Source organism: Protopterus annectens, chromosome 9.part0 (assembly GCF_019279795.1).
Source record: "Protopterus annectens isolate FY-2018-M chromosome 9.part0, PAN1.0, whole genome shotgun sequence".
Lineage (NCBI taxonomy): Eukaryota > Metazoa > Chordata > Ceratodontiformes > Protopteridae > Protopterus > Protopterus annectens.
This window is the reverse complement of record NC_056743.1, coordinates 1,259,113,831-1,259,138,783: the sequence shown is the minus strand read 5'-3', so window position 1 is coordinate 1,259,138,783 and position 24,953 is coordinate 1,259,113,831. Positions and strand designations below refer to the sequence as shown.

General features: G+C 43.6%; 1 protein-coding gene across 3 annotated transcripts in view; it reads left to right on the top strand.

Moving 5' to 3' along the window:
• LOC122811982 (interferon-activable protein 203-like) overlaps positions 1-24,953 on the top strand; it is a 481,785-nt gene that overhangs the window by 368,377 nt on the left and 88,455 nt on the right. For all 3 annotated transcript variants that reach the window (XM_044084184.1, XM_044084183.1, XM_044084185.1), the window contains exon 4: positions 24,276-24,689. In XM_044084184.1, coding sequence (XP_043940119.1) covers positions 24,276-24,689 — 414 coding nt within the window. The remainder of the gene's footprint in view (positions 1-24,275; positions 24,690-24,953) is intronic.

Below are 24,953 nucleotides of genomic sequence, written 5' to 3'. Positions count from 1 at the left end.
CGCCGATTCGCCGACAGTGAAATCACCGACACCAAGCGACCGACAACGCAGTTGGCCGACCTTCGAATCCCGACAGACGGAAGACCGACAAGGGAATGTGTAAGCGACCTGGTAAGTATGCGATAGTGAGGGATTTAGGAGTAGGGAGCGGACAGGTAAGTGTGCAATACTCAGGGATGTAGGGTTAGGGTGTGTGATACGTGAGTGTGCGGTAGTGTCGGAGCTTGGGGTTAGGGGTGTGTAAGTGAGTTAGGGTTAGGGTGCAGGTAGGGAGTGTGCGGTACTGTCGGAGCTTGGGGTTAGGGGTGGGTAAGTGAGTTAGGGTTAGGGTGCAGGTAGGGAGAGTGTGCGGTAGTGTCGGAGCTTGGGGTTCGGGGTGTGTAAGTAAGTTAGGGTTAGGGTGCAGGTAGGGAGAGTGTGCGGTAGTGTCGGACCTTAGGGTTAGGGTTTGGGTTAGGGCTAGTGGATATGTGTTGTAGTGTACTGTGTTGTTTACGTGTAGTGTGTCGGTGTTATGGTGTTCGTGTTTCGCGTTGTCGCTTTGTGTTGTCGGTTTTCTGGCGTCGGTGATTTCACTGTCGGCGAATCGGCGTTTCGGTCATTAGAAGTAGACCCATATATATATATATATATATATATATATATATATAGTTTTATGTATACACATATATATATATATATATATATATATATATATATATATATATGCATATATATGTGAGCAGACACAATTATATACACTGAAGTAAGCTATGCAGTGAGAAGGTTGTAGTTGGCAGAGGTTGTGGGAAGTGTGTAAGCTAGGAAGAGTATGGTGGAACTGGGTGGTGTGGTTAGAGGTGTAGCATTGGCATATGGCCATTTTCTGGATATGTGCTTCTAATTGTGAATGGAATTTTGGGTAGAAGTATGTTTCTTTAAAGTTGGGCGTCTAGGTTTCCGGACCTTAGGACCTAGTACAGAGAAGAAGTAATCTGTGCCAACAAAAGTGCCGAGTGGTCTAGATTTCTGAGGTTGTAGGGTGGGAATTTTGGGATTCATACCAATCGGTCAAACCCACTTCATTTGAAAGGGAATGTTGTCAAAATAATTTTTTCAAATCCGCATTCGTCAAATCTTGCTGGTGTTTTTTTTTTTTTTTTTTTTCATAGGTGCTTACCAGGCTGTTGACCTGTTTGGATATTAAGAAGCCCATTCTTGCAGTCTCATGTTAATTATTAGCCCTTATATTTTGCAATGTGAATATCCAAACATGGGCTGAATAAGTATATGTTATGGTAATTACATGTTTCCTCCCTCCGAGGGCCAGTCGAGCTAAACCAGGGGCGAGTTTGTAGTTCTCTGTCCATTCAACCAAGTTGTGTTTGCATAGATTAATGGAAGTACTCTACTCTGTGGAGTGGAAGACTGTTCCATAGGAGTAGTATTCTCTGTGGTATGTACCTATACCTTCAACATGTTCGATTAATTTTGCAAAAAAGATTTTGATCCCTTGACCCGGGTATTTGACGTCACTGGGTTTGTTTGTGTAATATGTTTGACAGAATATGGTCTGTTGAGGCTCAATACCCAAGGCAGAGGTTGCCTTTCAATGGACCATATGATACTGAGAAGAGACATCAGGCTTTGCGATTTCTGCATAGTTTTTATGATTTAGGCCCTTGATTTTTTTTTAAGTGTTAAGATGTTGCAGTCTTTCCAGTTGTGACAAATGTTTGGAAAGGTACATATTAAAAGGGCACTATATTCCTTGATCAGCCTGAGTGCCGAGAACAGTCAAACAATTACATCCTTGGTTCTGGATGCCATACCTTTAGATACAAGCTATGAGATGAAAATGGACTTCCTTACAGTAGTGGGTATGTGATGATCGAAGGCCAGATCACTCTTGACATAATCTCCAAGGCTTAGTTTACAGAGGGCGTATTGTCAGTGAGATAGCGACAAGGGGAGACTTGCTGGTCAAAGGATACGATTGTACAATTCGTGGTATTAAGTTTTAATCTATGATTTTGACACCAACTATTTGTTTGGGACTAGGCCTTCTTGTAGAATCCTGGTGTCCTCTGGGGAGTTTGTAATAGCATCAAGTTTGTAGTTATCTGCAAACTTACTCAGCTACAAACCCTAACATTAGCCTTGACCTCCAAGAAGTAAATACTTAGGAGGAGTGGCCCAAAGACTGAACTGGGACACCACTTCAGTGACAGGCCCTTTAGTTGAGGTAGAGACACCCGCCCTTCTTTGGTTTTACTTGTGAACCAGATTGCAATACATTGTAAGGGTAAATATTTAGCTGTGAGAGTTTATGTATAATGCCGGAGTGTGGGATGGTGTTGAATACCTTTGTGTGGATACAGTGTGCATCAGTTTGCTGTCATCCATTGCCTCAGTGACATTTTTTTTTTTTTTTGAAGAAATTGGCTAGGTTAAATAGGCAGGACCTGTCCTTGACAAGTTCAAACTGGATTGGGTTGATTTGAGTCTGTGTAGTTACCTATATCCCTATTTCCGTTCTATAATGATTCTTTAACTAGTATTACAGATGAGACCGGTCAGGCTTATGGGCCTATAATTACCCAACATTTGTGCAAGAGAATGACTGCTGCTGTCCTCCACTCATCCTACATAAAGCCTGATGTTCATCGTGTTTCACTGCTGCAGTCATTACAATTGGGCTATCCTGCTGGTAGGCTACCCACAGTCGGCCTGAGTTCCAAAGTGTAGGTCCAGCATCGGTTGCTGTCGCCTCTTCCCTGACGTCAGTGTGCTAGGGGTATATAAGATGCAGCCGATGCCATTTTCTTCAGTCTTTCTTGCCGCGCGGTGCCCGAAGCAAAAGCAGTTCGCAAATGCCGGTCAGCCGACTCCTGAAGTTTTCAAATTCGATTTTCAGATCCGAAGTCTTCATTAAAGCTAAGTACCCCATTGGGGAAATTTTTTCTTTCTCCAGACCAGTGTCAGAAAAAGTTAATAACTGTATTTCTTGTGAGAAGCAAATACCTCATAAGGATTTTCATTCTTACTGTATTCCTTGCCTAGGCCCTGACCATAACGTTGCTAGTTGTCGGTTTTATGCTAGATTTAACCAACGCACTATTAAGCATTGGTACGATTTTGCATTCCATTACTTTGGCAGAAGATTTAATTATATAATGCCGTTGGATCAGCTGACTACCGGAGGAAAAGGACAGGCATCCAAAACAGACGACTAGGCTTCTTCTAGGCCTGTCGCCGGTTCTCAGTGAGGCGCTTTAGCAGCCCCTGACTCCCTCTACCTCAGAGCCACAGGCCCTTCCTACTCCCACGTGGAACCGACTGGGCCTCTGGAAACTCAAGGTATTGGAGTCTCGGAAACTATTCCCTCAGATGGGTCCGGAGCCGCTCAGCAGGCATCTGCTTCTGAGGGTGTTTTCAGGCCTACACAGTTATACGTGAAACCTACTTCAGCTACAACGACAAAGACTAAAGCAGCTCTAAAGACAAAGAAACAGCATTCACCTGGACAGGCCTCCATGCCTAAAAAAACAGATGCTTAAAATGGCCGACGACCTTATTACTTTGATCAGGGTTTCCCACCCCCCTCCTGAAAAGAGGCCTAGGCAAGAGTTAGAATACTATTCTTCAGACCAGGTTTCCATTTCCTCTGATTCCTCCTCTGAACAGGATTACTCTATTCCTCCCTATGAAGATTCTGATGCTGAAGAATCTATCCCTTCAGCCTCTCCTCCTGAGGATTATTCTTTTGGGGAAACACTGCATACTATGAGGGAGCATTTCCACTGGGAGAGCTAAGATTACTCAGAATCCAAGAAAAGGCTCAGAGATTTCCTTTTATTGCCCCAGCACAGGTCTCTTGCTATCCCGCCTGTTTTAGACATTGTAGATGATGTATTTACAGATTCCAGTTTTTCTCCAGACTCTTTACCACCAGCCCCTGTTGAGCCAAACAGAATACTACAGGGTTCCTGATTCACATAAATTTCTCTATAAGAACCCTGCAGCTGACCCAGAAACCATCTCTCCGGGTCCCAAAGGGGTCAAGGCTTCTACTGCAAAAAACCCTATTCCCCTATGATAGGAATTCTAGGGCTCTAGACAGATGGGGCAAAAAGATTTATACCTCTGCTACCTTGGCTGTAAGAGCTTTAAATTGCCAATTTCATATGCTTAAGTATCAGCAATATCTTATATCTTTGCTTAAACAGAAAATGCCAGCAAATACAGAATGTGCAGACAATAAAGAAATGCAGGATTTAGTGCATGCAGCTGAACAAGTTGGAAAGCATACTTTGCAATGTGGTTTTGATTCTCTTGAGGCCTCCTGCAGGGCCACTGTTACAGGTTCTGTCATTAGGAGGCATGCTTGGTTAAACGAACAAAATTTGCCGGATCATGTTAAAGCAAAACTATTAGACACTCCTTTACAGCATGATACTTTGGTGCTAAAGCAGAAGAGGTGTTGAAGAAAATGGAGGAACCAGGCTAAATCTATACAAACAGTCAAGGATTTATTGCAGGTACAGCCTCCCAGATTTAGCAGGAACTGGCCTACAAAAAATTGGTCCTTTCCAGTGTCAGATAGACCACAAAGGGGCAGATACAGACACCCCAGAGGCAGATCATAGCCCCAAGGCTCATACAGGCCTAAACAATGGGGTGCTTCTACCTCCAAGAGCGGAAAGGAAAATCACAGCCATACAGGAAACAGTCTCAATGACTTTCCACTTCCAGCACCAAGCACTTATCTTTTGGCAGCCCCTTTGGGGGGAAAGCTAGCACTTTTTTCACAAAATTGGCAAATTATCACCCAGGACAAATGGGTTCTAAATACAGTTTCACAAGGCTACAGGTTCCACTTTCACACCCTGCCAAGGCAAAACGGTATGCCAGACCTGCCACGCAATCAATGGGTAGAGGCACAAAAACAAGTTTCATCCCTCATGGACATGAGGGCCATTTAGCAAGTACCAGAACTAGAGCAGGGTCACGGATTCTATTCAAGACTGTTCTTGGTACCCAGAAAAGACAAAAGCCTGGAGACCAATACTGGACTTATCTATTCTAAACACATATCTGGATATTTCAAAATTCAAAATGTTGACTCTATTGCAGCTTCTACCCATGTTGGGCAAGAAAGCTTGGCTTGTGACTTTAGATCTAAAAGAGGCATACCTGCATGTCCCAATCAGACAAACATGCAGAAGATACCTCAGATTCAAAGCTGGCTCAATGCACTACCAATTCTCTGTACTGCCCTTTGGCTTATCTACTGCGCCCAGGGTCTTCACAAAGTGCCTGGCACCAGTAATTGCATTTTGCAGACAAAGAGGAATGCAGATATATCCTTACTTGGACGACTGCCATATTCAAGCGAAGAACAAGGATATTCTACTACAGCATCTGGCGTTTGTAAAAAGATTACTGACAAGTCTAGGGTACACAGTAAACGAGAAGAAATCAAAACTCGTACCCTCTCAAGAGATAATATTCCTGGGTGCAAGCTTAAATATAACTGCCCAGATGGCTTATCTCATGCCAGACAAACACAGACAACTGACTACTTGCTTCAAAATGGTGGCAACAAACACCCAGTTATCTGCAAGAAAAATTCTGCAGGCCTTGGGTTTCATGGCATCCTGCATTCTGCTAATTCCATATGCAAGACTGCATATGAGGAAACTTCAGTGGTATTTAAAAAGTGTTTGGACTCAACATTGCCACAGCCTGGAAACAATAATTACCCTCATTCCCTGCCTGCAACAGGAGTTTCGATGGTGGGTAAAAGCCTGTCACCACAACACGGGACAGCCATTCACCTTACCCACTGCCAGGCAGGCATTGACAACAGATGCATCAGATTACGCCTGGGGGGCCCATATGGCAGTAAGATGTATTCAGGGTACATGGTCCACAAGTCAAATGCATCTACATGTCAATCAAGAAGAGATGCTAGCTGTTCAGAATGCCCGAACAACCTTCAAGGATCAACTTCATCCAGGACTACTACTAACACAGACGGACAATACTACATTCATGTGGTACATAAACAAGCAGGGAGGCACACATTCCTACCCCCTCTGCAGACTAGCCATGACCTTGTGGCACACAGCATTGACTTACCAAGTACATCTGCAAGCTCAATTCCTGCCAGGAAGGAAAAATACTCTGGCAGACGAACTAAGCAGAAACCTAATGGATCCCCACAAGTGGAAATTGGATCCACAAGTCTTCAGCATGATGACAAGGACCTGGGGATGCCCGGACATAGACCTATTTGCCTCCCCTCACAACTGCCAACTACAAAAATTCTGCACAAGGACATATCACAAGCAAGCATTGAAAGTGAATGCTCTATCTTTCAGCTGGAAAAATCTAACAGTATATGCCTTTCCTCCTCTGCCTCTCCTCCCCAAGGTACTCCTCAAGGTCAGACAAGAGAAATCAAAAATGATACTGATTGCCCCAGACTGGCCCCTCCAGCACTGGTACCCAATCCTAAAGAGCTTGTCTCACTGCCCAGCCTGGACATTACCGCAAATTCCTCAACTTATTGACCCAACAAAGACAGTCCGATACTGCACAGCCAACTCAAAATCTTAAACCTGACAGCATGGCAGATAATATAGCCTCTCAAGACACACCTCTCTCTAAGGCAGTGATGGATGTTATTTTGGAGGCCAGAAGGCCTAGCACCAGAAAATCTTATGCAGACAAATGGAAGAGATTCTGTGCTTGGAACCAAGCACAAGGTATTGACACAATTGTTCCAAATATTCCTCAGATTTTGCAATACTTGACTGAGATGCTGGATAAAGGCCTTTCCTTTTCATCAATTAAAATTCATGCCTCTGCCATTTCAGCTCATTACAATACAGAACCACCTATTTTTTCTCATCCGTTACTGAGACAGTACCTCAGAGGGGCCAAAAACATAAGACCTCCAAGGAGAGCACCAATACCTACATGGAACCTCAACTATGTCTTGGAAAAACTCACACTGCCTCCGAGCCAGCCTCTGCAGCTGACATAAAATTCTTATCCTGGAAAACAGCTCTGCTCCTAGCAATAACAACTGCTAGAAGAGTCTCAGAGTTACAGGCACTCATGGCTGTGGAACCTTTTATCATTTTCCATTTTGACAGGGTTTCGCTGAGGACAAACCCTACATTTATGCCTAAGGTACTGTCCAGTGTGGCCCTTAACCAAACAATTCATTTGCCAACTTTTTATCCAAACCCACAGAATAAGGATGAGAGAATTCTGCATTCTTTGGACATTCACAGACAGCTACGCTTCTACTTGGACAGAACTAAAGCTTTCAGAAAGACTGATCAACTTCTAGTGGCATATGCTCAAAACAGACTATTTCAAAGTGGATAGGCCATTGGATTTGTTTCTGCTATTCACAGCATGGCAGATCAATGCCTAAGGGCATTAGGCCGCATTCAACCAGAGCAGCAGCCTTCCTCAGAGGAGTACCAACCAAAGACATCTTAGAGGCTGCAACTTTGAGTTCAGTGCATACCTTTACAAAGCACTATCACTTACCTCTCTACTCTAAATCCAGGGCAGGCTTTGCCGCTGCAGTTCTGCAGGGCCTTATAGCCTCTCCTAATCCTTTTTAGCTCCAGCCTCCCAACCTTAGCTTTGGGATTCAACCCAATTGTAATGACTGCAACAGTGAAACACGATGAACATAGTACAGTTGTGTACCTACCATAAATGTAGATGTTTAGTGTATTCACTGTTGCAGTCCAGGTTACCCTCCCACCATCCCCCTTTTCCTTTGCTGGGACCTATCTGTACTTTTCTACTCTATACAACCTATGTGGTGTATTTGCTTGTAGATTAAGGAAACGTTTTTTTTTGTGCATGCATGCTTATTGGCATAATTCAGCCTACCATTTTAGGGGCACCTGACATCTGGGGCAAGAAAAACTGAAGAAAATGGCATCTGCTGCATCTTGTATACCCCTGGCGCACTGACGTCAGGGAAGAGGCGACAGCAACCGACGCCGGACCTAGACTTTGGAACTCAGCCCGACTGCGGGTAGCCTGCCAGCAGGATAACCCAATTGTAATGACTGCAACAGTGAATACACTCTAACATCTACATTTATGGTAGGTACACAACTGTACTTTTTGAGGCTAATGTTGAATATCTTCTATAGTAGGTCTGACAAGAAGTCAAGTTTCTGGCTGACCAGAAGGCATCTTGGTATGTTATCTGACCCTATAGATGTAGTGGTCTTTGCTTTAGTGCCTTAAGAAGTTATTCTTGGGAGATCTGGGGGTTAGATGCAGGTACTTGATCTGAGAAAATTGGAGGGGAGAGAGGAGGGTGAAGTTAGAGATGAATTTGTTGGCTAGTATATTGGTCATGTCCTCTGGGTCCAAGTATGTCATATTGTTTAGTATTAGCTGTGTGCAATGCTGGATAGTTTCTGAGGTCTCTAACATTGTTTGAGATGGCTTTATGGTCATCTTTTGCCTGGATGGCTACTTTTACCTCCTATCTGTCTTTGGTTGATTTGATCAGAATAATCTTTTCTTGTTTAGTTTAATAAGAGTTATTTTGGCTTCTTGTGAGTCAAATTTATGTTTGCTTGCAATGATTTTTTTCTTTTCTTGTAGAACCTGTTTATAGAGTAAACTCTGTTACCTGGAACTCAAGCAACCAGAAAAAAAAACAGATCAAACAAATACAGTACAATTTTCATGTGTTAAACTTTGTTTTCCCCCCACAGAAACATACCTTGCGTTTTTAGAGTTTGAGTTTTAAAAAAGATGAAAGGAATAAATTCCCTCTCTCCCCAACCTAAGAACAAGTCAAACCAAACAAATAGTATAGGGTACAGTATTAGTCAGGCCTGTTTTCAGTAGTAACTCTCAAGCAACCAGAAACTACAGTTATCCGGCATCTACCAAATGCCATGGATGCCGGTTCATAGGTTCATACTAGGCTATCTGCCCAAGGGCATTTATAAGCCTAGCCCATAGTTATGTGGCTTTCGCCACCCCTTTAGTTTGAATAAAAACTATGCCTATCATTTTGCTGTGCCTCTGTCAAGCAGTGACACTGAAGTAATCCCTGGGGTATATCTGCAATCTCCCATCCATTGGTCAAGATTCCTCTTGAACAAGGTCAGAGAGGTGCTCTGCCTCACATGTACCGGGATTTTGTTCCACAGCATAGGGAGTCTCTGGGTGATGAATCTGTCCCTCCAGCACGTTCTATTTATAACCGTGTCAAGGTTTAAGTCTCCCGCCCTTGTGGTTCTGAGGGATCTAGATTTTTTGAGGTGAAGCATATTCATCAAATCTGGGTTTGACATGGCCTTATATGTCAGGCACAGGTCACCTCTGAGCAAGCGGTATGAGACTGAATAGAGCTGGAGTTCTTTCAGTCGGGCAGCATAAGACATATTTTTGAGACCCTTTATCCTTTTGGTGAGGAACTTTTGGGGCCTTTCAAGCTGCAGCAGGTGTCTGGTCAGATACATTCCGAACGGGGCATTGTACTCAATCATAGGTCTAATGAGTGATGAGTACAGGGGACTATGACCTCCCTTGATCTAGATGTGAATCCCTACATGATCAGGTGGGCGATATAGAAGGTTTTCCTAACTACTTTAGCAACACGAGTGTCAAACGAAAGGCTACTGTCAACCTGGGTCCCCAGATCCCTGATGACTTTTTCTGTGCTCAGTGGATTGCCACCTATATGGTAGCTAGGGGTAACCTTGTTTTTCCCGAAGGGTATGACTATGCATTTTTTGGCGTTTAACTTCAGGCCATGGCTCTGACACCAGTTATCCGTTTCTGTGAGGCCCTTCTGGAGGATATCTGTGTCCGATGTGTTTTCGACTATGGCGCCCAGTTTGCAGTCATCTGCAAACTTTGTCAGCCATAACCCTCCTGTGTTTGCTTGTACTTCAGAAAAGTAGATGCCGAACAAGAGTGGACCCAGGACTGAGCCCTGTGGGACACCACTTGTGACAGGCTTTGAGTCTGACATGGCTCCAGCAACTCTGACCCTGTGGGTTCTGTCACTTAGCCAGTTTGCAACCCATCTTGTGATGTATGGGTTTACATTCAAGCTGATGAGTTTTTCGATGATACCTGAGTGGGGTATTGTGTGAAGGCCTTTGCCAGGTCAAGGTAGGCTGTATGGACTGCCTTTCCCTCATCAATGGCCTTGGTGACTGTCTCGAAAAAGTCAACCAAGTTTAAGAGGCAGGATCTGCCTTTGACAAAGCCAAACTGGGTTGGATCCAAAGTCTGCAAGTTCCTATGTCTTTATTTATGAGTTCCATTATGCTCCTCTCCAGCGCTTTGCAGATAAGGGTTGTCAAACTAATCGGGCGGTAATTTCCAGGGTCTGTGGGGGCACCGCCCTTATGAAGTGGGACCACAGTCGCCGTCGCCACTCCTTGAGTGCGTATCCTGAGGTGAGGCTAAGATTAAACAGCTGTCCTAACTGTGGGTTTAATTCCTCGTTGAGTTCGTGAAGCACACAGCCGGGGACACCATCCGGTCCCATGGATGCTGTGTTTTTTGCCTTAGTGAGGGCAGTTCTCACCTGGGCGTTGGAGATGTTTGGGGGGCTACAATCCTCTGGAATAGATATCTCTCCTTTTGGGGGGGAGAAGTTTGCACTGAACCTGTCAGCCAGTATATTGGCAATGCGTGTAGGTTCAGTAATTTTCACATCATTTTGAACTAATTCTGAGCATATCTGGGAGTTTCCTCCTAGGTTTCTAACATAGCTAAAGAAGGCCTTATGATTGTCTTTAGAGTCCTTGGCGATTTTTCTCTCAAAATTTGCCTTGGATGATTTTATGAGAGCTCTTAGTTTTTTTACTTATAATGATCAAAGGTGTCTTACCTTTCAAGGATTTTGCTCTATCTTGTAGTAGCTTCCTCCTTTTGATGTAGAGCTTGTTTATGGCTGGGGTCCACCAGACTGGACGCTTGCCTTTGGTACAGAGAGTCTTAGTTTTGTTTGGGATTGCCTGATCCATGCAGTCCTGTAAGTGCTGGTAGAAGGCATTTGTAAGTGATTCAGTGGTTTGAGTAATGTTTACCACTGGCCTTAAAGGAGACCACACTAGTTTTTAGAAGTGTGACATCGGCTTTTGAGAAGTTTTTCACTGTGGTCTTTTTTGTTTCAGGTGGGGGCGGGATGAGGACCTCCAGCGAGATTAGTTTATGATCTGATCTCACCAGTGAGGGGTATACATACTTCCGGTGTTGAACATTTTGATCCCATGTTCGTGATGATGAGATTTCCCTCTTGTGGGGATGGTGACTAGTTGTTCCATGGCATTTGAGTTTATGAACTCCAGGAATCTTTGGTTTAGAGTGTTCGGGCTTGAGTAGTGTTCCCAGTCTATATTAGGGTAGTTGAAGTCACCTAGTATGATGGTGTTTGGAGATACATTTATCCCCTCCAGTGTTTTCAGGAAGGCCATGTGAGGTTCCTGAGTTTGAGAGGGTGGCCTGTAACATGCTACAAATTGCAGAGCAGTCTTGCCTATGGTTAATTGCACCTGGATGGTCTCCGATGCATCGTGCGTTGCCACCAACCTTGAGGTGTGGGTGTCCTTTATGAATATGGACACCCTCCTTTCTTGGTGTTGTCCGGATTTTGGGGCGGAGCATGATATGAGGTGAAACCTGTTAGTGCTGGGGTGCTCTCAGGAGCCTTGAACCAGGTTTCTGTCACAGCACAGACATCGATGTTCTCCATATTGAGAAGGGCCTCGAGTGCGTGCATCTTGAGATTGAGACTTCTGGCATTGAGCAGCATTACCCTTAGTTTTTCCTTTTGGTGTTCTGGGGTGGTAGGTTTAGAATTTGAGCCTTGCCTAAAAAGGCAATATGGGGTGGCAAGAGCCTTTGCCAATATCCGGAAGCCCAGGGGTGACAGGTGCAAGCCGTCCCTTGCGAAGCAGCGTGGCTTGTCCAGCATGTCATCCCAGGCAGACAGACATTGGATCCCCTTTGAATGACACCAGAATTTAAGCCAATTATTAAAGCTGATCATCTTATCACTGTATTGTGGCATCATTCTAGGTGAAGGTAGGATACTGCTCAAGGTCAGGGTCATACCTGTCTGGGCTACATAATCAGAGAGCTCCTCTATGTCCCTTTTCATGTAGTCCAAGGAGGTACGTCTCAGGTCATTGACACCAGCGTGGACAATGACTGAGTCGTACTTGTACCTGCTGTTGAGAGACCTGAGTGCTTGCGTTATGTGGCGGATTCTAGCGCCCGACAGGCAGCTTACTGTGACCTTCTCTTTACTCACTCTGGTGAGCGGGACGTCAGTGTGTCTGACTATGGAATCACCAATGACAAGTGTGTCTGGCATTTTGTTTGGCCTTAAGGGCTGTGACTGTTTGACACTCTGACTGTGTGGTCTATGTGTTGCATGTGTTGGGTCGTGAGGTGGTAGTTGTTTGGGTGTCTGCTTTGGTGGCCTCTGCTGTTTTGGTAAATTTTTGATTAGAGCCTCCGAGTATGTCTTTGTGTGAGTATGTGTATGATTTGAAGTTGTGATGGTACCATGTGTGACTGGGTATGTATTGTGTGTGGTTACCTTCTCTTCCTGTCTGGTCTTGCCAGTCCTATGTTGAGAGAGCTCAGCCTCCAGTTTGGCCGTATAGTTGCATCTCTCGCATGTATTTGTGTTTTGTGGGAGAAGGAGAGGATTGTCTGTGTACATGAGGCAATTGTAACATTGCCTCAATATTCCCAGGTTCACCAGTTGAGCTGGAGAGGACACTAGCAACTGATCCCTCAACATACTAGAAGTAGTAGATAAAGAGACTTTCAAAGGACTCCGGGGGAAGTGGGTTTTAGGCTGGTGGGGTACTATCTATAATAAGAGTGCTTTATCAAGGTGCAAGTACTGTAGGAGTAAGTGCTAGGCTTTACAGATAGAGAATAGTCTACTTGGGAATCAAGTATTGATGAACTTTTCAGTTATAGGATATGCTGGTTAGATCAGCAGTACAGCTCGAGGAAGGTAGTTCTAAGGGAAAATTTGAAGAGTGGAATTTAGATGGCCCGAATAGTTTAACCTTGTTTAACCGCCGCTGCTCTTGTGTGCAACAGTGGCAACTCTGCGCTAAATCGCGCTCACGTTAACAGAGTTTATTGTTTTAGGGTTCCACCATAAGGGTATATTTTTGGATTTTGCATTGTATTTATCCATGAGCTTCCGTGCAACTATTTACATGTGGATAGAATATGGCAATTTAGGATTCTGTATAGGTAGCGGGAGCTTTCAGGTTTTAGTAAATTAGTCTCTGCGCAGTCTCTGAATACCGAGGTATAGGAAGATGCTTCAGTCTTACAATGACCGAGACTGACTTATGGTCTTGTTTGATCAGGAGAGAGGTGGTTACAATTGATGGGGAGTAGATCTGTCACATAAGTATCAAGAGCAGGGTCACCCCTGGTTGGGGTGCAGACTGACTGGTCCAGAGAGTTTGTATTGATGAAGTCCAACAATCTCGGGCATACATGTTTGAGGATGTACAGGTCTCTCAGTTTATGAAGGGATACAAGAAGTCTCCTAGGTAAATTGAGACTCCATGCTGGTTAGGTAGGAGGTATGGGTGTAACAGGCATAGAGGGGGTCCTGTAGTTAGCTATGATGTGGCAAGGCATTCTGTTCATAGCAAGTTGGTCATAGAGGAGGTCCAGGTTATTTATCTAAGTCTGGAGGTGAGATTTTTTAAGAATCTAGAGAAACCTCCAATTTTAGCACATATGTTTTATGGGGAGCACGTCTTTCTGCATTCCACATAAAGGGAGAACACCCCCTTCACATATATATATATATATATATATATATATATATATATATATATATATATATATATATATATATATATATACCTACTCTGATGTTGCTCAGTAATGGAGAAAAGGGAAAACTCCACTTTCACTGAAAGTGGTTTTAGCATTTTTTTTATTTTTTTTACCAAATTCACTATAAGTTGAAGTGGATATGACCGTTTGACTGTTTACAGAATTTTGATATTTGGGGCATCTGTTATTTGAAGCAGATGACCTGCTTCCAGTGAGAGCCTACAGAGAAAACCCTGGATTCATTGCAAAGATTGCCTACAGCAGACATTCACCGACAAATCAAATTACAGATGCCGACAGTTCAGATTATTATACCGTTGTGCATAAGGTTCTTAGGAGCTAGGACAGGCATAGCTATGTCTGGCTCAGATTATGTGGATTTGTAGAGAATTTTAAGGCATAGTTCACAAGTACCCTCTTTGATGGGTCTCATCTCTTTGGGTCCAAGGTGAAAGAGAAGTTGCTCAAAACTGAGCATGAAGGTTGAATCCCTTTCTGCTGTTGGTGTCGCATTCTTGGGCCCACTGAGACCCCTTGTGGTTCTGAAAATTCCTGCTGCAAAACTTTAGTAACTTTCAGACACAGAGGCCTCCCACAAGGCAAAGGTGGCCCATAAAATCAAAGGTTCCACATACCTTCCAGAAAGGCAGCAGACTCCCTGAGATCATGCCCATCTGTTCCACTCTAAAAGCATTTGGGGGTTTATCCCTGGAACAGCAACCGTGGTTGACCTTCACAAAAGATAAATGAGTAACTGATATATTATCCATAGATTACACCATTCCTAAGCCAACCACTCTTCCACTGCTAGGTGTCCCACCCAGTTAAAAGGAGGTGGTAAGATTAGAAATTAACAGCCTCCTTCAGGAGACAGCCATGCAAGAGGTCTCATCAGCCCAGAAAGGGCCTAGGGTTTACTCAAGATCCTTTTTACTTCCCACAAAAACCATTGACTTCAGGCCGATCTTGTATGTCAACAACCTAAACATTTATGTAAAGAAAAGAAGGTCCATAGGTAGTTGCTGGGCTTGCAGTCCAAGGGACTGCTGAGGAGCCTAGCTCAAGTTCCCAGTTGCTCCTGAGCACTGTTTGGTTGTGATTTGCTCAGGATCACACATTAGGCAGATGAAAGCTGATGAAATCAAACCTTGACCACAGGAACTACAGCTCATAGCCTTAATCCTCTGCCAACTGTCAGACAATTTCCAGATTGTTATGGTGCAGTTGATCCTTTGTTTTCTATAGGAATGATTGAATGCGCTCTGTAGACCTCCAGTATTCCTATTGGCACATACAAAATTGCCAAAGCCTACAGGGGGTTCTTGCACTTCTGTCTAGGAGCCAGCCATTACCAGCTCAGAGTCCTGCCACTCAGTCTTACCACAGGCCCCCTCTTGGTATTCACAAAGCATACAACAGCAGTCACTGCTCATACAAGCCTCAGGGAAATCGGGATTTCCCTTACCTTAATGACTGTCTCCTTGTATCTACAGTGAGAGTGTCCATTACAAAAGGAAGGCATTACTTCTCTTATAACCTCAAGGCCACACAAAGTTGAATACTGCAAAGTCACAGCTGGAGGTGTTGCAAAAACTAGTCTGTGTAGGCTACCTCCTGGATATTGCTCAAAAGATTGTCAGATTGTCTTTGAACATAACACAGAGTTTACAGTCTGCAGTAATCTGTTTCATCATTCTGCACCTTCAGCTTTTCTAAATGTTCAGTCTTTGGTCTCGTGGTGGCTACAGTTTACCTAATCCCCTTTGCCAATTGTGCAGTAGACTCAGAGTTCAGTGGTCGTATCACTGGAAGGACACATGGAACAGGTTGTACCCTTATCCAGAGTGTGCTGTTCCCATCTACAGTGGTGGTTACAGGTGCCCAGTTTAAGCAGAGGATGTCTTTTTATTCTCAGTCTTCAGTCATGGTGACCACAGAAGGTCTAAAGATGCGGATTCATTAGATGGCCAAGCTCCATCTAATATAATGAAGATGAGGTTAGTCCTCCTAGTGTTGCAGACCTTTCAGGACCGCCCCCCCCCCCCCTTTGGGGTGTCATAGCTGTACACTCAGGTATGCCAGTTGCATGGTACATCAACAGACAGGAGTATACTGGGTCTGACCCCCTTTTAGTTGAGAAGCAACAAGAGGTTGGGAATGAATAATGCTCTAGCAACTTCTTATTGCAATGCATATCCCCAGCCAAGCCAACTGACTAGAAGACAAGTTCCGCAGATGCATTCTGATGTCCAGTGAGTGTTCCCACAATCGTTCTGTATTACCAATGATATTTTGTCAGTAGGGCAACCCTTGCTGTGCTTTTACATCCCCACCCAACATCAAATACAGCAACTTCTCTACCCTTTCCTTCCATAGGGTCAGACTCCCATGGGCACTGTAGTACATCAGTGGCTGTTGGAGCTTCTTCACTCCCCCTTCGCCTTTCATTCATACCCACATTTCTACAGAAATCCAAGTTGTGTAGAACAGTAATCCTTGTAGTCCCATTTTAGACTCATCAGGTATGGTTTCCCCCTGCTTTGGTCCCACCGCAAGAAGAAGCCTCCTACTGGATCCACTTCCAGATCTCTTGACCCATCTGTATGGCTAGCATCACCTAGATCTTCACTATTCTATGTTAACCGACATGGTTTCATTAATTCTCATAATAATCATCAACCCAGTGTACGGAGTCATTCTGATCTTTTTGACATTACAGAAACTACCTACAAGAAAAATGGATAAAGGAAAATGGATAAAAGTTTCCCATTTGGATCATGCAATGAGGTTTAGGCCTATTTTGGCAGTGATTCCTTCTGTACTTCTGTTTCTTCACTATGATGCAGGGTTCAGTTCATCTGTCAGCCTTATCCAAGTTCATCAGGGATTCATTTCCACCTCTCTAGTGACGCAGGAAATTTGTAAGGCCTTTCTAATAGGCTTCTTCTTGCTGTGCCCTCCCATTAAGAATCCTGTTCCCCTGTGTTGTCTTAATTTCTTTCTACAAAAATTCACCTGTCTCACATTTAAACCAGTCCATTCAGCTGACCTTAAGAATCCATTATGGAAAACTCTTCTTTCTGGGCAAATCAGATTAGTGAAAATTGCATCAAAATTGCAGGCTGTCTCATGTCATGTCACCCACCTTATCCAATGTTCCATAAACACAGGGTTTCCCTGTGAACCCATTTTTTGCCCATGCCAAACAAATATAGCATCAGACATAAACATCAATCAGTCTACCAGTTTTTTTCCCCCTCAATATTCTTGCAGGAGAGTGCACACTTCACTGACAAGATGTTCACTGAAGAGCTAAAGACAGAAGAAAGCATGATCAATTGTTTCCTTTGCGGTTCACAAACTGAATCAAAAAATATTTAGAGTGCAACTCTTCAGGTGGTTAGTATATAATTTTTTGACCATGGAATGGGTAAAGCCAATCTATAACTGAATGGGATATGTTGTTTCAAGCACAAAAAGGAAATTGGCTAGGTTTAAAATGACCTACAAGGGCAGCTTGCTACGTTCTTGTCTATGAACCTATAACGGTTGCTTGCTATATTTATATCTGGTTTCTTGCGTCATTCAAGAATGTCAGGTTGTTCGTGCTTAAATGAAAAGGTACAGGTGCTGGAACATAATTGAATATTGTTATTGCACTTCTTTTCAATGCTGAAATGTTTAGTTTATTTGGAACTTTTCTCCTAGGGCCTCCAATTAAAAAGGGCTAATTGGATTACACCAGTCTGACTTCTTGGTAAACAAAGGAATAAATGAAGTAAAAATAAAGTTAAGCCGTACACCATGGCACTGAGTGGGTAGTTAGCATTTTACCTACAGGTTGGGATTTAGGTACTTAATGCATGCAGGCAGTGACCAAAATTAGAGCTCCCCAATATATGAATCGCCATTATTATTTTAAAAGTAAGACTTTAACTTTAAAAGAATGCTGTTGTACAATCAGAACTTAGTGCTTTTGTCTCTTTGTGATGATAGCCAGTGGAATACGTAGACTGTACTGCACATGTATATATCTTCAGTGCATTTATGGTAATTTGACTTTATTTTCAGCACTGTTAGTCTAGCTACTCCAGATTCCATGATGGACAAAAATCAGATTTCATTGCACAGTATAGAGTAGTAAAGCAAGTAAATAAGAAAGGTGTGATGTTCATGTTTCACTGTTGCAGTCATTACCAAATGTGTTATCCGGCTCCCGGTAGCCTACGGTTGGCCAGAATACCAAAGACTTGGTATATGATGTCGGCTGCCTTCGGCCGTAAACCCGACGTCCGGTATAAAGGAAGGCAGCCAACGCCATTTCCTCGGTCATTCTTGCCGCGGAGCCAAAAGCAGAAGCAATTACCACAAGTGCCAGTCGGCCAATTACCTTCTTTTGTATTCCGACTACTTCAATTGAAGATATCCTCAGCTAAGTACCCCGTTGGGGACCCTCTTTTCTTGCTTTAACGAATGTCAGAGAAAGTTGATAACTGTCTTGCCTGTGGAAAACAGATTCCGCACCGTGATTTTCATTCTTACTGTATCACTTGCTTAGGCCTGGAGCACAACGTCCCTAATTGTGATCTCTGTGCTTTTTAAATCTGTGTACCATACGCCGTAGAACTAAAATTTTATATAAGCATTTCAGAGTTTGGCCTAGGTTCGTCGGTATGGCATCTTCTGGTCTCCCAACTTCCGATGTTCCTAAGAAGTGCAAGGATAAAGATCACGACCGGCCTAGGGTCAGGTTAGCCGAAGTTCCAGTTAAGTTGGTCATCAGCCCAGTGGTTATCAGTGTGGCGCTTTCACAGCCCCTGCAGTCTGCGGATGCCTGCCGAGACCTTTTTGGAGTCCTCCATGCCGCAGGCTTCCACTTTGTCGTCTGACCCTCTGCCAGTTGCTACCTTCGATGGGTCTGGAGTCGCTAAGCAGACCCCAGCTTCTGAGGCCTCTTCTTCGGCCTGAGACCAGACCCACAGCCTCTGTTCAGACTACCACTGCGGCTAGACCTCCCGAGTCCCTCTGGCTTTCTAGCAAACCTTCCAACTGCAGATTTACTCAAAAGTAGGTGCCGGCCTTCCCCCATACTCCTTAGTCACAAATGATTAAAATGGCTAGGGATCTTTTGACTCTTATCCGGGGCTCTCAACCTCCTCCTAAGAGGGCTAGAGAATTGTCCCCTGAAGTTTTGTCTCCCTCAGGTTCTGATGTTTCCAGCAATTCTGCTGATGAAAAGGAAGACTCTCAACTTTATTATGATGCAGAAGAATCTATCCCTTCTGCCTCAACTCCAGAAGATTTTTCTTCTGGAGATACTCTGAATACTCATTTCAAGTGGGAGTCAGGACTATCCTCAGTCTAAGAAAAGGATTAGGGAGTTCTTGGATATACCACAGCATAAGACCCTGGCTATTCCTCCGGTGTTGGAAGTAGTTGATGTTTTCATGGAGAATTCTTTGACTCCTAATTCTGTTCCCAGGAAGCCTGACTGGTATTATAGAGTTCCTGATTCTCATCCGTTTCTTTTCAGGAATCCTTCTGCTGATCCAGAGACTATTTCTCAGGGCCCTAAAGGCTACAGTTGCCAAAAATCTTGTTCCCTCTGATAGAGGATCTAGGGCCTTGGACAGGTGGGGAAAAAAGGTTTATACCTCCGCCACCCTTGCTATTAGGTCTGTTACTTGTCTTTATGCATACGTTTCAGCAGCATACATTAGAGGCTATTAAGGCTAAAATTGCTAGTGTTCCTTCAATGGTGAAGAGTAAGGACACGCAAAATTTATTGAATTCTGTCACTCTTGTGACTAAACATTCGTTACACTGTGGTTTTGACAATTTGGAGGCTTTTTGCAGGGCAGCAGCCACTGGATCTGTTATCAGAAGACATGCTCGGCTCAGGGAACAGCCCCTTTCTGAGCCTGTTAAATCTAAGTTACTGGATGTACCTTTGCATAAGGACAATCTTTTTGGTAATAAAGCAGAAGAGGAATCTATGCAAACTGTTAAAGATTTTCTGCTAGTTCAGCCTCCTCGTTTTAGTAGGCATTACCCTTCTAAGAATTGGACTTTTTCTGATCCCAGTAAACAGGGACGCACTAGGTCTAGGGGTTATAGGTCTTCTAGGGGACACAATTCTACTTCTCATAATACTAAACAATGGCATGCTTCCTCTTCAAAATCTGGGAGTTCTAAGCAAAGTAAGCATTCTCTTTGACTCAGCCCTCCCCCTGCGTGCCCCTGCTGGCCCAGGGTTGCCTTTGGGGGGAAGGTTGGCCAGTTTTGCAGACATTTGGTTCCACCATCACAGATGACAAATGGGTACTCAAAATAGTGTACCAGGGCTACACATTTTCTTTTCACACTTTCCCTGTTCACCAAGGATACCCATATATTCCTCCAAATTAAAAGGCAGAAACAGAAAAGCAATAGAGCCAGTTCCTGTACTTCAGATAGGCCAAGGTTTTTACTCAAGACTTTTTCTGGTTCCCAAAAAAGGGGGCACCTGGTGCCCCATTCTGGACTTGTCCATACTGAACACTTTTCTGGTGATTCCCAAATTGAAAATGTTCACTCTTCAGAAGTTGCTGGCAATGCTGGCCAAGGATTCCTGACTGGTGACTTTGGATCTCAAAGAAGCTTATCTGCACATACCAGTTCAGGAAAGTTGCAGGCAGTACCTTCGTTTCAGAGCTGGAAAGCGACACTACCAATTCTCTGCATTGCCCTTTGGCTTATTTACTGCTCCCAGAGTTTTTACAAAATGCCTGGCTCCAGTCATTGCTTTTTGCATGCAGAGAAACGTTCAAATTTACCCTTACTTGGACGATTGCCTCATTCAAGCAAACTCTCCAGAACAACTTCTAAAAGGATTTGGAAAGGAACCTTCTCAACTCTTTGGGCTACACTCTCAATGAAAGGAAGTCAAGAATGGTACCCACAAGGGAGATTGTATTCCTGGGAGAGAGTCTGAATACAGCCGCCCAGATGGCATTCCTCTCTCAAGAGAAACAAATGCAGCTTTCGACTTACTTCAAGGATTTTCAAGCATGACCCAGCTCTCTGCAAGGCAATTCCTGCAAACCCTGGGCTTCATGGCTTCATGTATTCTGATGATTCCATATGCCAAACTGTATATGAGGAAAATACAGTGGTACCTCAAGAACCTTTGGTGTCAACACAAATAGGATTTAGACTTGATACTTCCTCTGATTCCCTGTCTGCAGACAGAGTTTCTTTGGTGGGCGACAGCTTGTTCACAGAACAAAGGCCTGCCTTTTTAACCACCTCCTGCAAGCATGACTTTTACCACAGATGCCTCGGACTACACTTGAGGAGCGCATCTAGATGGCAGATGCATAAAGGGGACTTGGAGCAACCAACAGATTCACCTGCACATAAATTTGAAAGAATTGATAGCAGTCCAGCAGGCATTGCTGGCTTTCAAGCATCTTCTTTCTCCTGGAACTCTTCTAGTCAGGACAGACAACACCACAGTCATGTGATACATCAACAAGCAGGGAGGGACTCACTCTTACCCTCTATGCAGACAAAGCATGATTCTATGGTCCATAGCAGCCTCCATGGGCATACATCTGATAGCTCAGTTTCTTCCAGGCAGACTCAACACCTTGGCAGATCGGTTGAGCAGGCAGGCCCTGGATCCTCACGAGTGGCAACTGAACAAGGCCATTTTCTATCGCATCATTCAGCGTTTGGCTTCTCCCCAGGTGGATCTCTTCTCATCTCCGAACAACCATCTTCTTCTAATGTTTTGCACCAGGGAACATCATGACAAAGCCTGGAGACTGGATGCTCTGTCCTTCCCCTGGACACAGCTTTCAATTTATGCCTTCCCTCCTCTCCCTCTTCTTCCCAGAGTACTGTTGAAGATGAGGGATGAAAAACCAAGGGCCATTATCCTAGCTCCAGACTGGCCCAGACAGCATTGGTATCCTCTGCTTCGCAGTCTTGCCCAGTCTCAGCCTTGGCATCTTTCCCTGATACCAGATCTCTTGGTTCAGGAAGACGGAAAATTTCTACATCCTCATCTTCAGACTTCCCTTTGGGGGGAAGGTTGGCCAGTTTTGCAGACATTTGACCCATAGTATAAATCTATCTCAACAGGTAGTTGAGGTTCTTTGTGAGGCTAGGAGGCCTAGCACTAGGAAATCTTACGCAGATGAATGGAAAAGATTCTGTATTTGGATGCAAGCTAGAGGGGAAGACTCTTCTCAACCATTTCTTCCTCTTATTTTTCATTACCTGGCAGGCTTGCTTAATGGTGGACTTTCTTTTCTTCAATCAAGATTCATGCCTCAGCGATTTCTGCTTATTGTTCCTTTGAACAACCTATCTTCTCACATCCTTTGATGAAGCAGTTCCTCAGGAGGGTTAGCAATTTAAAACCTCCCAGAAGGGCACCTACTCCTGTATGGGATCTTAATTTTGTGCTTTGGAAACTTACTGTGCCTCCTTTTGAACCAGCTGCCTCAGCAGATTTTAGGTTTCTTTCCTGGAAAACTGCTTTTCTTTTGGCCATTACTTCAACTAGAAGAGTTTCTGAGCTGCAGGCCTTAATGGCAGTAGAGCCTTTTATCATCTTCCATGCGGATAGGGTTTCCCTTCAAACCAATCCTTCCTTTATGCCTAAGGTGGTTTCTAGCTTGACTCTTAATCTATCCACCTGCCTACCTTCTTTCCTAAACCTCCGAATAGAGGAGAGAGACTTCTGCACTCACTTGATGTGCATAGACAGCTTCGATTTCATCTGGACAGGACTAAAACCTTTCGGATGTCTGACCAGTTGTTGGTCAGTTTTGCATCTGGAGCTCAGGGCACAGCTATTTCTAAACAGACAATTTCTAAATGGATTGCCCATTGTATTCACTTTTGCTGCTTGCAGCATGGCAAGGTTCCTCCACAGAGTATCAGCACCCATTCTACTAGAGCATCTTCCACCTCAGTAGCTTTTTTTGAGAGGTGTACCTACCAAGGATATCCTGGAAGCAGCTACTTTGATTTCTATTCACACTTTCACAAAGCATTGCAAGTTACCTTTGTTTTCTAAATCCAGGGCTGGTTTTGCCACTACAGTGGTGCAGGGCATCCTTACCAACCCTTAAATAGTGGGTATTCCTCCTCCATTTTTGCTTTGGGAATAATCCATTTTCTGCAACAGTGAAACACAAACATAGTACAGTTGTCTACACTTACCATAAATGTAGATGTTTGAGTGTATTCACTGTTGCAGTCCTGGTTTCTCCCCTCCATCCCCCTTTTTTCCTAAGGCACAGACTATCTGTTTATTTTGTGGATGGTATATTTCCAGGGATTTTCTTTTCCTGGTCTAGCCTTCTTGGGGGCTCCTGACAGTTATGGCAAGAAAAACTGAGGAAATGGCGTCGACTGCCTTCCTTTATACCCGACGTCAGGTTTACGGCCGAAGGCAGCCGACGTCATATACCAAGGCTTTGGTATTCTGGCCGACTGTGGGCTACCGGGAGCCGGATAACCCATTTTGTAAGGACTGCAACAGTGAATACACTCTAACATCTACGTTTATGGTAAGTGTACACCACTGTACTTTAGAACTTTTAATGATTTACATGTTATTGGGGGGGGGGGGGTGATGATTTTTACATTACAAGTTTATTTAATCACTTAGTAGCATTTAAAAATGGTACTCATTTTTAAAACATATTAGCCACACTGTTCTTTGTTTTGGTGTGGCTGATGAACTTTTCTTGGAATATTTCTGGTTTTATTTCTTGATTGAATTGTAATGAATTTCAGTAAGAGGTAAAACCTTGCTTTTGCGGAACTGAAATTAGCTTCCAGATGGCTGCGGATTAAGCGGGAAATCTGCAGTTGGGGTTTATTAACAAATTTCATTCAGAATACAAGGAGATGGTCTGTTTGAAGTGATTCTGAATAAAGTAAAGGACTACCGAGTTATTTTTCAAAATGAAATCGTATTCTGTAGGGTAGCAAGATTTTTTAGAAGTATCAGAATGCTCCCATACATAATTACAGGTGTAGATCCACAGGCTCTGAAGACGTTCTTCCTCTGCAGGACATTAGAGAGAGAATGCATTTGGATTATAGCATTCAATGTTTGGAGGTTATGCATAAAGTGCAATCCTACGTTAATGGAAAGAGTTGAGAGAAGGGCCTGATGACCATATGACAAAGTGGCTAAGGAACCAAACTGTAATGGTGTCATAAGGACACAAACTTTTATTGTCTTAATGTACTTTGAAGAGGTACAGCTGGACCGTAGTAACAAATTTCAGGTAAGGAATTTGTGTGAAGTGCTGTCTCCTAAAGTAGATAATTTTGAATTGTATTATAGGTGTAGTTTCTCAAGGTCTTATTTCTGTTTACAGATGCTGGACCTTGCAACTTTGAAGAGCTCTGGCATGAAGGACTTGAAAGATCCTAAAGTTGTTGTGCAGGTGTTGTCTGTCACTAAGCCCTTCACTTATGTAACTGTTAGCAGTCAAATCAAGGACTTGTTCTATGCCACCGTTGCAGATAGTACTGACTTTCTAGAGGTGAAAGTCTTTGATGCTGCAAAGAAAAGTGTGTTCACCACAGGTGTTACCCTTGAGATTTCGAAATTCCGTTTCAAGGATGGTTACTTGGAAGTGGTAGATAAGACTTCATGTGAAGAACAGGAAGACAAGGACCTTACCATCTCCAAAGCTGTTACTCAGGGGTCCACAAAGTTCCTGACTATTAAGGAGATTATGGCTCTGCCAGAGAAAACCTTTGTAAAAGGCTCGTTCGAAATTTCAAAAGTAAGTACTAAAGGCCTTCCACGCAGTGTAACAGGTTAGTAATCTTACGTAACGTATGTACAATGCTATTATCAGAGGTGTGCTTCAGACCTGTAATTGCCACTGCCATTTTTACATCTGAAATTATCGCATTTTATAAACCGTGGAATTTCTGGGTAACATAATGCAGTTCTTAGAGTTGTGAAAATATTTAACTAAACCAGTTATGAACTTAATATAGTTACACCATCCCTTCTCCTACTGTCAGCCTTCTCCTTTGGTTAA